The sequence below is a fragment of the Sciurus carolinensis genome, chromosome 3, assembly GCF_902686445.1.
Source record: "Sciurus carolinensis chromosome 3, mSciCar1.2, whole genome shotgun sequence".
NCBI classification, from domain to species: Eukaryota; Metazoa; Chordata; class Mammalia; order Rodentia; family Sciuridae; genus Sciurus; species Sciurus carolinensis.
Window position 1 is genome coordinate 152,743,189 of NC_062215.1, and position 12,014 is coordinate 152,755,202.

The window sequence follows — 12,014 nt, forward strand, 5'->3', positions numbered from 1 at the left end:
AACAGCCTGCTTTGTAGGGGCCTGGAGAATAATGCAGGAGATGGGCATTGAGGTGGGAAAGCTGGCATAGCTTGCAGGTGCCCGTTGCTGTGCTACAGACATGCCAGGAGTGGCTGGATTTAGGGAGGATTGGCACAACATGACATTGATCTTTTCAAATGAGGTCTTGGCGAGTTGTTCTGTATATCCCTTACGAAACACTGAGGGGAGAAGAATGTGCTTCAGTACTTTGGCCAGGAATGAAGAAGACTTCCAGTATGATAAACACCACCACCTCTAGGAAACAGTGAATGTCAAGTGTGACGGTGATGGATCAGTCCCTAGCTCAATCCATGGTCCAGTAGCTCTCCTCTGAGGTGTACTATTGATGAGCAAGATGTTCAGGGGGATCTGAGGTTCTTTTTTTCCCCCCATTTGATACATCAGCTGTCTGGGCTTCTGAGTGCTATCTTCAAGGTGGTTCATCTGACTCTGGGTTGAAGAAAACTCCAAGTGCCACATGCCTTCAATGGGACTGTCTTGAGTTGACAGCCTGGGAAGTCGTCATTAGCTTGAAAGATAGTAGGAAATGATAAGACCCTGCTCTTTGCCACATGGTCTGTTTTTTTTTTTTTTTTTTTTTTAATGTTTTACCATTTTAGACAGGTAGTTTTCATTGGCTCTGATTCCTATAAGATGGACGGTATTGTGACTAGAAAGACCTGTATTGCCCACCCCTAAGAAAGTATCATGTAAAAGAAAAGGATAGGCAGTGATAATACTGGAAAAATTCAGAGTAAATTAACTTTGCTCTTTTCAAGCCTGGGCTAGTCAGACTGGATGCCCATTTTGACTATTCTAAACTGTGAAGAAAAACAACAGGAAAAATGAACTGGGGAGGAAGGACAAGAGATGTTAACACAGATATGTGAAGGGGGACAGGCACGATGACATTCTTTCCACTTCTTCCCTACATTAAAACATATAACAATGAACCAAGACTTCCTTAAAGTATCATAGATGTCTTTGAAACTGAGAGGAGAAAGACTCTGGTGCTTTGTGTCCACTTGGATATATGTGTACGAGGAGGAGCAGTTTGCTACACTAAGTGAACATATCCTAATGGGGATTGATGATGTATGCAAGATGCTACAAAAGGTGCCTGAGATAAAACCCAAACCTGTACTGGTAATGAATGACAGTTACTGTAAAGACAGAGCTTATGTGGTACTAAAGACCTCATCTGTCTTATCATTTCTGCTTTTCTGGTTGTTGCTGGAAGACAGATCATTTGCAGGAGAAATGATCCAGTAATGTATATACCAAAGGATCTAGAAGTGGACGTGACTCTCCTGCTGCCCTTCATAATGGGGAGGTCATTCTCAAAAAGGCATTCCTGCCTCTTGGTTACATTGACAGAACTCATTACAGATTGGTTTGTTTGTTTTCCTTTCCATTATAGTGGACATCCCAGAAATACACGGGAGAGAGGGCTATGAAGACGAAATTGATGGTGAGTATTGCTGTGATGTAGCAGATAATCATGAAATTTAAGTTTGGTTACAAAGATGTCAACAAAAATGATGCCCGGAGTATTAGAGAAATACAAGTGAAAAGAGCCCAGAGAAGGATGGAGAAAACATCAATTTGCTTTGTCAAGGTCAAATTGAGAGATTTAGAAAGTCTGAGTCCTCTCTGCTTAATCTGAAACAGGTCCCCAATTTCTGGCAACTTTCTGCATCTATGGACTTCAAATCTGGATAAATCCTTTAGAAGTGAAAAGTGAGCTCTTCTATGCTGGTCAGTGTTTGACCCCTGTGACCTCCTAAAAAGGATTTGAATGGATGTGTCTGAGTGTGAATGCTTTCCCAGGCCGGCTGTGGTGTCCAGCTCCCCAGCTTGGGGAAACCCTTCTCATACTATTCAAGACTCCAGCTCTTGCACGTTGAAGAGTTGGGTTTCTGCCAGGCTCAGTGGCACACACTTGTAATCCTAGCAACTCAGGAGGCTGAGGCAGAAGGATCTCAAGTTTGAGGCCAGCCTCAACAACTTAGCAAGGCCCTAAGCAACTTAGCAAGACTTTGTCTCAAAATAAAAAATAAAAAGTTCTGGCGATATAGCTCAGTGATAAAGCACCACTGGGTATTCAATCCCAGTACTAAAAAAAATGATTTAGATTTCTTTTTCACACTATTTGCATATTTATTCCAAGCTTTATTTCTGAATTTCAAATGCATATTCTTCAAGAGGCTAAAGCCAGTGTCCCAGCTGAAGGGCTGCTGAGCGAGCATGCACATATAATTTCCCCTCTCGGTTCAGAATGGCACAGGTCTCCCTGGGCTTCTCTGAGGGCCAGAGTTGGTCTCCACAACTCTCAACAGCAAGATTCCACTCAAAGCACAACTTCAGACTAAGATGGATGCATTTAAGAAGAGCCGTTTATAGAGCAGCTGCTTTTAACCTGACCTTAATCAAAAACTTCAAGTGTAGTTATAGAAACTGGAGTGACAAACCCAAACAGCACCTTGTGAACCAGCTGCAAGCTCTCCCTGCAAAACCCTGTCCAACGCTCCTTTTATGGGCAAAAGTGCACAACTGACCTGCACGGGGAGCCTGCAGTAGATCAAGCAGCAGAAACACTGAGAGGGAGTGGGAAGAGCGAGGAACAAGGACACAGAAAGCCTGGTTCCTAGTCCTGCTTCAACTGCTTGCTAACTCTGAGCCTGGAGTGAGTTACCTGGTCACCTAATTTCTATAAAGCTCAGTTTCCTCACCTGCCAAAAAAACTATAATATTACTCTTCCTTCTTCAAGGGCTTCTTAGGAGATCATAAAGAAACGGGCCCTAGATGTGGCCATGCCTTGGTCATTAACTCTAGAATTAGTTTTCTAGGGTGACCACAGCAGTACCACAAACTGCTTCAACAATAGAAATGTATGTTCTCACTGTTCTGGAGGCTAGAAATCCAAGATGAAGGTGTAGACAAGGTTGGATTTTTTTCCTGAGGGCTAAGGAAAGGGTCAGTACCAGGCCTCCCTCTCCAGCTTGGAGACGGCCATTTTCCTGTTAGCAGAGTTCTTTCCATACATGTCCATGCCAAAGTTTTCCCTCTTAATAATGATAACAGTTGTTGGATTAGGGCCCACCCTAATGGCTTTGTTTTAACTTGATCATCTCTGTAAAGACTCTATCTCCAAGTAAAATGGCATTCTGAGTACTGGGGGTTTGAACTTCAACATGAATCGGGGGTGGGGGACAATTTAACTATAAGAGTAAGATTGCATGTCAAGGAAGGTCTAGTGGCTGGAAGGAATCTCCTGTGTATATGGTCAGGAGATCTGAATTTGGAAGCTGGTCATGTGAAAATAATCCCAGCCTGTCATTTGATTTAACTGAAGCAGCTGGACAGGAGAGCTGAGGAGACAGAGAGAAATGCCTGTGTCACACTGCCCTGCACATGCTCCGAAGGCACCTTGAAGGTTCTGCTAAAATCTGAGGCTCAGGTGTAGCTCAGTGGCAGCAGTCTGCCTAGCCTGTGCAAGGCCCTTCGTTTCATCCCCAGCACCCCTAAAATAATCTGAGCTCACCTGACGTGAGCCAAATTATTTAAATATCAAATACTTAGTAACTATGTACCAGACACCAAATATGAGACAAATAGTTTATTTCATCCACCTGACAATCCAGTGATCTATAAATGGCCCCATTTTACAGCTGAGAGAACCGAGGCAAAGACAGGTCAATGACTTGCCCAAAATGACACACACAGCCAGGACGTGCAGCGCTGGGCTTTGAACCCAGTCAGGTTAGGTCCTGAGTTCCTGCACTTCGCTTCTGGGCTCCCAAGAGCCTCAGGACTGGAGGCTCCTTTGTTTCTCCCTGAGATGAGCCGTGCCAACAGTCTCTCGTGTTTTATGTTCCAGATGAGTACGAGGTGGACTGGAGCAACTCCTCCTCCCCAACCTCAGGGGCTGGGGCCTCCTCGGCTGACAAAGAAAAGAGCTGGCTCTACACCCTGGATCCCATTCTCATCACCATCATCGCCATGAGCTCTCTGGGCGTGCTCCTGGGGGCCACCTGCGCCGGGCTCCTGCTCTACTGCACCTGTTCCTACTCAGGCCTGAGCTCCCGCAGCTGCACGACGCTCGAGAACTACAACTTCGAGCTCTACGATGGCCTCAAGCACAAGGTCAAGATGAACCACCAGAGGTGCTGCTCGGAGGCGTGACAGATTGCACCGGAATCCCATCCGATGCTTCCTTCCGGTGAGAGGGGCTGGTGAAGATGACATTTTTTTTTCCTTTGGAAACTGAATGCCATAATCTTGATCAAACCGATCCAGAATACCGAAGGTATGGACAGGACAGACGGGCGAGTCACGGGAAGGAGAGAGATGCAGCCGCGAAGGGGATCATTACCCACCTAGCCCGCCGGGCGAGTCATTGCAGGAGTGGGCCGTGTTCTCTGCCGGGACAAAGGCAGGAACTCATCTCTTTGGGGTCACAGTTCTCTTTCGTTTGTGAGTTTGTTATGATGATGATTATTATTATATTTGATTTCTTTGGTCTGTGAGCAACTCAAAGAGGCAGAATGACTTCTCCAACAGAAACGTGGAGCGTGACCGTCATTCCCCACTTTGGCTTCTAATCAGCACTTGAAAAGCAAAGGGTCTTTCCAGCCTTCCCATCTTGAGAATAAAACTCAAACAAAATAAAAAGCGCCGTCCAGCTTATCCCATCCTCTCTGGTCTTACGACCTAAGGGATTTGCTGTGGTGTAGGTTCGCCAGCCAACCCTACAAGCTGCCGTTTCCAGTCCTAGCATTTAGTAGGATGTTGTTGCCTTTAACTTTTTTTATCCAGGGGAAAATTGCCATTTTAGGGTCAGCTTGAACAGCTCTTTCTTATCTACGAATTAAAACAAACCAGAAAGGAAACTTCACACGTCAAAATCCACAGACGCACCTCCACATGCAAAGCGGACGAGCCTTAAAGTGCTTTGTGAATAGGAGCCATTGGATAAATCGAGACCCAGAGTTGGTGGCTGGGAGGCTTCCCTGGTGGGGCCTCAGCTGGTGGTTTTGCCTTTTCTTTTCCCTCCTCCTTGTTCTTCTAACTCATATACATGTTCTCGTATGTGTGCATCACACACGTGTACACACACATGCACACAGAGTTTTGAGATCTCTCAGTGCCAAGAATAGCTCTCAGAGGCCAGGTAAGAAAAGACAAGCTCTTGGCATGTGTTCTCCATGGGTGAGAGATAACTGCCGAGTGCTAGCTAGAAAGCAGGAGAGATGCCAGCCTCCATGGTCATGTGATGGCAAAACTGAGCAGTGACGATGGAGGCACTTTGATGGCTCAGTCTCTTTGATAGGCTGGTAAACACTGATTTCTCTTTTGGGTCACACTTCAGCCTTCTAGGATTCAGAGCGTGGATGTGCATGAGCAGTCCGCAAGCACGTGGACTAACAGCTAACCACACTGCCCCGGAGAGTCTTATTTATACACGTGTGTACACGTGCACACACACACACACACACACACAACCAATTTATGTATTTTTTATTAAGTGCCTTGAAAAAAATTCTAGAAAAAAGCATTTTCCCTCTATGTAGAATCATGCATATCTTTCAAGTTAAGGCATTCCTCCCTCCCTAAACCCAACGGCTCCATTCCCAGTTCCCCCAACTCACCACTGATCCTGCTAATGGAATGAGCCCTGCTATCGGAGGAGAAGTCATATCCCTAGACAACTTCAACTACTCTAGAAAGGGAGGTGTCAGGAATAGAGTGAAACTGTGTGAAGGATAGGATTGTCCACATCGAGATCCAAATCTTGGTTTTGTATTAATGCCTAAGAATTGCCTGAGTGCTGGAAATGTGTTTAGAACCCAATCAGCATTCCCAGCCTATCACCTATCAATGGTAAACTGAATTCACAGACCATCTTTGCTGCTATGGTCACTCACGATTTTGTCTGTCTCATACCCAGGTGAAAGAGGAAGGGTGGATGGGACTGGATGTTTCCTTTACATGTTAACTCGTGAAAATGCTAGTTCGGATCGTAATGTCACAGTGTCTCGTACGCAGAGAGGGAGAGTTCATACGGACCGCTATTTATTCGAGTGTGTGTGTCTTTGCGCGCCTTTGAGTTCTCTGTATCTACTGTGTATGTGAATGGTCATGTGGGACACAGTGGTGGTGTTGTGACTTTGACCTAGGGTCCCCCAGTGTAACTGCTGATCTCGGCACTCGTTGGCACAGTGATAGTTAGAGGTGAAAAGCTGTCAAGCCCCAAGGGCTTAGTGTTAAGTGCCCCCTGAGTCAGGCATGCAGTAGAAACAAGTTTTTCATTGGTTCACCCTCCTCTTCACCCTCTCATGCAGCTCAGTGTTCAGAAAGCTGGGGAGTCCTAGTGATTTCCAGAAGCAGCCCACAGAAGAAGAAAAGTTCAAAGCCCTCACTGGGAGTCCTGGCCCTCTCCAGCCCAGTGGGCCATTTTATTATAATTTCCCAAAGACCAGCCCTGTCTCAGGACTGTGATTCACCTGTAAGTTGTGTACAATTCAACGTGCATCTCTCTGAAAGTCCCACATCCATATTCACCACTGGTTGATTTGAGGCTCTAACTGGGCCCTGTGTGCTGAAGAGAAGAAGGTCCCCAGGGCTACATGTAGATACCTCACCAAGGCTGGAGGCTGGTCTGTCATAAGACACAAAGGAAGACAGCTGGGTGTGATTCTAACTTGGCCATGGGACACCTTGGTGCATTTGTTTTCTTTATCTGCAGGTAGGCTAGCTGACCCATTTCCTTGAACTGTTCCCTTTGGGAAGCCCAGCTCACAGTATTGATGTCCTTTCTGCCTTGTACTGAATGACATATTACCTCCACGCTCTCCTGGACTAGGCGGTCAACAGGGCCACAGGGTTGCTTTCTCTCTTGGGTGGGTTTGGGGAGTTGACAGGAATGAGGGTCCACGGAATGAGCATGAATGACAAGAAAACAAGGGGAAAAGTTAAACTGTCATACAGAAGGTTGACTTTTCCTGGATTGCAGTTAAAGGTATTCGACCATTTGCTGGCTGAGCCAGATCACGGGAACTTGAGAGCTTTTACTGTGATTCTTCAATGTAAAAAATAAACAACAATGTCAAACTGTGTTTATATGATTTGTATAAAGCCTTTTTAAGATTACTATTTAAATAAACATTATACCAGAGACATTTTTCTGCGTTTTCCTTATTGGAAACAAAGAGACTTGGGATTCGAGTTACCAAATTGTCCCAAAACTTTCCTGAGTTTTAGCACTTTAAGTCTCATCCTAGGACACACTTTGGCTTCATCAGCTTGAGCTGCGATAAGAGAACCACAGACTGGGTGGCTTAAACTTTCATTGCTCACAGTTTTGGAGGTTTGAAGTCCAAGTTCAAGACACCAGTAGATTAGGTGCCTGGTGGGGCCTCTTTCAAGCTTGTGGGTAGCACCTGGAAACAGCAATCTGGCCATCTTCCTCCTATGAGGGCACTAACCCCACCCCCCGCCATGATGGTTCTAACCCCTCCAAGAGGGTCCTACCCCTACAACCTCATCTAAACCAATAGCACCCCAAGGCCTTGCCTCCTGATGCCACCAAATGGAAGTTAGAGCTTCATATGAATTTGGGGAGCACACACTCATCCCTTAAGAGACAATGCGTCCCAACGTTGGAGTTAGTAGGTTGACTGGTTGGCTCTTTATAAAATGAATCTATTATGGGGATGGATGATAGGCCATCTGGCCAGGTGGGCTACTTTTTAAGTGCTACCTGGTAGACCTCAGAGGTTGTGACTCCTCCAAACATACCTCTTCTCTGAACATTGCCAGGTCTTGCAGCTTTAGAATCTTCACTACTTCCTTTCTGCTCAAACTCTAAATTGTCAATGTCTGGTGATTCCAAAGTCTATGACAGTGTGTCTCAAAGTATGGTCCCAGACCAACAGCATTAGAATCACTTGGGAAACTGTCTGTCAGAGATGCATATTCTTGGGCTCCATCCCAGATCTACTGAACAAGGAACTCAGGGGACAGGGCCTAGGGATCTATGTTTCTACCATCCCACCAGGGCATTCTGATGTACTTTCAAGCTTAAGAACCACTGGACTAGGGGAAATTTAAATTATCTGTCCTCAGAGAGTGATTGAGAATCTTTTTACCAGTTGATTCTTGGATTCAAAATAAACCAGACTTTGACCAGGTATACTCCTAGGTAGCAGGCCAGGAGGAGGAGAAACTTTATGAATCCCCTTCCTGTGGAAGCTGTGAGCCAGAGTTAAATTTGTCCCATACCGTTCACTTCTGAAAGGAAATTTTATTCATTTATTCAAGAAAAGTTTTTGAGCACTTTTTGATTTTACACTCTAGTCAGGAAGGCAGAAAGCAAATAGACAAACATTAAAATAAGGACAGGTTACAGTTAATGTGATAATAACTCTAATAGAAAATTAAAGGGAGCTCCAGTAGAAATCAGTCTAGGATCATTCCCTCTCAATGGATGATCAGGAAAGGCCTCTCAAAGGAGGGGACTCTTAACCTAAAGCCTGAAGGGACGGGAGGGATGAGCTAAGCGGAATGCCAGGAAAAGCTTTGCAAATTGAAGGAGCAACATATAAAGATCCTGCTGTGGAAAGGATCTTGGAAACACTGAGCAACAGGAGTGTGATCAATAAGGAAAAGTGCCAGGGGTGGGTCAGAACCAGGCCACAGGGCACAGGAAGCAGCAGTTAGCCGGTGCTCTCTAAACTGCCCCGCTCTTCTGAATTTGTAGGAGGGGAGCCCCACCCCACCCATTCCACGTGGGCCAGAGGCATCACCACAGCCAAACCTCTCCACTGTCCCTCCTTGCCCCTCCTGAGAGCCACACTGTCACAAGGCTCCTGAGATGCTGGGTTCTCTGGTATTCCTGACCCAGCAACAAGAGAAGTTAGAATGAAAGCACTTTTTTTTCTTTCCTTCAGTTGAGTTATTGGGTATTTTTAAAAGTCTAATAAACTAATAATACTTCTGGTCCCTAGGCATCTAGTGTTTACATAGATCTTTTTTCTTCTTCTTCTTATCTGCATCCTTCTGGAAATGTTTACACAATCCTCAGGGGAGGCAGGCAGGCCAGCGAAATGCAGTCGGAACAGGCCCATCCATGAGGGAAACAGGACCCATCTGGATGCTGAGGCCACCTCAACAACGTTGGCGGTGAGGTTGGGGTGCGGGAGGGGCTCCTGAAGAAGTGGAAAGATGACTCTGTTCCAGTTCTCACAAGCTTCAGGCTCTGTCCCAGGCGGAGCTAAGCAGAGCTCCTCGGGTAAATGTCTTTCCCAGGTGACAGGGTGGGGGCTTAGGGGGAGTGCGGTGGCCAGGACAGGAAATCCTACCTGAGGGTCCTCAGAGCTACCCTGCTGCCCACCCAAGGACCCCCTGGTTACTCCCATTCCCATCAGCAACAAAATGGACTGGGTCCTAAGAGCCCAGTGGCCACCCAAGGCTGAGGCAAAGGCCAAACTTGGCCCTGAAGTCCCACTTCAGAACTCCTGAGCCTCCTGACCAGCTCCCCACACTCCCTTGTCATTCCTGAGTTGTCTCACTGATGCCGAGAGGAGTCTCCTGGCAGAAGTACATGCCTTCCAAGTTCTCTCTGGAGACCTGAGCAAGAGACCTCCAAGGGAGCCATGAGCCAAATTGCTTCTCCAGCTTCTCCAGAGAATGCCACCTGTTTCTTCTCCCTTCTCTGCAAGAAAACCCCTTAGATCTCTGTGTGGGTGTGTGGGGAGCTATGTGTGTGCTGTTCCTATCACTGCAGGTTTACCAGCTCTCTCCAAGAGAAGCCCTTTTGCTAAGAAAATGTGTCCCACCTGACAGCACTGGGTCTGACACCTTCCACATCACTTGTGATGTCAAGTGACATCAGTGTAGCAAGGGCCCCTCTCCACAGAGGACCCAGCCTGTGCAGAGCCCACACAGGTCAGCCCTGACCTCTGGCTGCCAGGCCCACTTGCATATCAGGTCTCTGCAGAAAACCTCCACCAAAAGAGGTGCAGCCCTGGGGACCGGCATTGGAGGTGTGAGGATTTGGGGTGCTCAGCTCTAAGCACTTCACCAAATGCCTCACCGATCCAGCAGGCTCTGGTAGCTGTAGACAGCGTGGACCGTCCTCCACCTAGAGACTCAGCCGCCCCTGCAAACAATGTGGTTTTTCCTTGTAAGGTGCAGACCACAGCCTCCATAGCTCCCCAGGTGCCTCGGAACCACTTCAGAGCCAGGTTGCTGTGGTTTGGAACCAGCGTGGCTCATAAATCTCATCCTGACGCCCCTGACGGCCTCCACTGGGAATTGAAGTGCAGCCTTTTCCTGGGCCTGCTGCTGCTGCGTGTCCACATGGCCAAGCCTCGCAGAACTGCCCTGACAGGGTGAAGCTCCAGAGCCAGCATGCAGCCTTCTTGGAATCGCCTTCTTCCTTTACCTTTACCTCATCTCACCTCCCCTTGAGCATGTGTGTTTCTCTTTCCAGATATTTTCAATGCCTGTGGGAGTTCAAAGAAAGCTGACAGGGGTTTGAAGTCCCCTTGAACTTGGACATGCTGAGGGAGCAGAAGTACACTGTTCTTGGGAGCTTAGGAGACCAGGGTTCAAAATTCAGTTCTGCCTCTTACCTGTGCGGCCTTGGGAAGGCATGACACATCTTGACTTTCCCATCTATAAAGTGGACATTTGTACTGAATGAATGTTGAGCTCCCAGCTCCACACCCAGGAGTCGTTCTGTTGGGTTGTCTGTGTTGGACACAGTTCAACAGGGGCTCCCTTCCCTTCATCCTCCCAGGCTCCTTTCTGCAGAGATGCTGGAGATGGCATCTTTGGGCTCAACATTTTTGTGAAACTGGCTCCCAACCCCAGATTTCCAGCAGCAGAATTATTCTTTTGCCCAGAGCCCTTCATTATCTAGATACATAGGAATTGTCATGCGTACCTATGTCCCACTATCTTTTGAGGAAGGGATTTATGCTGCATCCATTTATATAATCAACAAGTTTTATTTTAAGTGCCTATAATGTGCTTTGCTAGGTGCTAGGAGATGATAGATGAGAAGCAAAATGACCTAGTCTCTGTCTTCAGGAAGTTTAGTCAAGAGAGATAGACAGACAGACAGACATAGGTGAATCAAAGAACCACATAAAAACATCTAATAAGGGCTGGGGAGATAGCTCAGCCGGTAGAGTGCTTGCCTCGCAAGCACAAGGCCCTGAGTTCAATCCCCAGTACCACAAAAAAAAAAGAAAAAACATCTAATAATCATGGCAGGAGTTGCCAATCAAAGTGCAGAGACCTGTGTGTGTGTGTGTGTGTGTGTGTGTGTGTAAGCAGGGAGCCAGCATCCTTTCTCGTGGGAGCTGACATGCTAGGTGAGCTGCTAAAGCAGGAAGGGTGTGGGGCAGAGTCAACAGGCAGAAGAGCTGGTATGTGCGAAGATGGAAGCCAGAAACCCAGCCAGGACAAAGTGGGGCCGAGGAAGACACCTTATCCCCTTTTGCATTGGGACACTCAACTCCCATCTGCTACCTACTTTGTGTACATAATCAATGTCTGTTTGAATGAATTAATGCTGTATAAATTCACCCTCTAAAAGTCATAAAGCTGCCCAGTGTGTACAGACTAAAAGGTAAGTGTTTTAGTACTTGCTTATTGCTCCCTGTGCTTCAGCAGAGTAGAAAACGTGCAAATAACCTTCTGAGAGTCTGAACTGAGAAATTATGTCCACGAGTTCCAACGTGGAGATGGTCACTACTGGTTTCTGTTTAAATATGATAATTAGGTTAAATATAATATTCAAATTAAAATTCTGTTGAAACAGTTGGAGGGTTGCCAGATTTAGCAAATAAAAATGTCCTAAGCAGCTACGATGGAAAACAGCATGGCGATTCCTCAAAATGTTAAACATAGAATTACCATGCGATTCAACAATTCCACTTATGGAACTATGTACCCAAAATAATTGAAAGGAGGAACTCAA

General features: G+C 46.5%; 1 protein-coding gene across 2 annotated transcripts in view; it reads left to right on the forward strand.

Moving 5' to 3' along the window:
* The window catches only part of Nrp2 (neuropilin 2), a 114,268-nt gene extending 107,073 nt beyond the window's left edge, over nucleotides 1–7,195 (forward strand). For both annotated transcript variants that reach the window (XM_047543957.1, XM_047543958.1), the window contains exons 16-17: nucleotides 1,442–1,492; nucleotides 3,903–7,195. In XM_047543957.1, the coding sequence (XP_047399913.1) occupies nucleotides 1,442–1,492; nucleotides 3,903–4,207 (356 nt within the window). In that variant the 3' untranslated portion in view covers nucleotides 4,208–7,195. The remainder of the gene's footprint in view (nucleotides 1–1,441; nucleotides 1,493–3,902) is intronic.
* The last annotated feature ends 4,819 nt before the right edge of the window (nucleotides 7,196–12,014 follow it).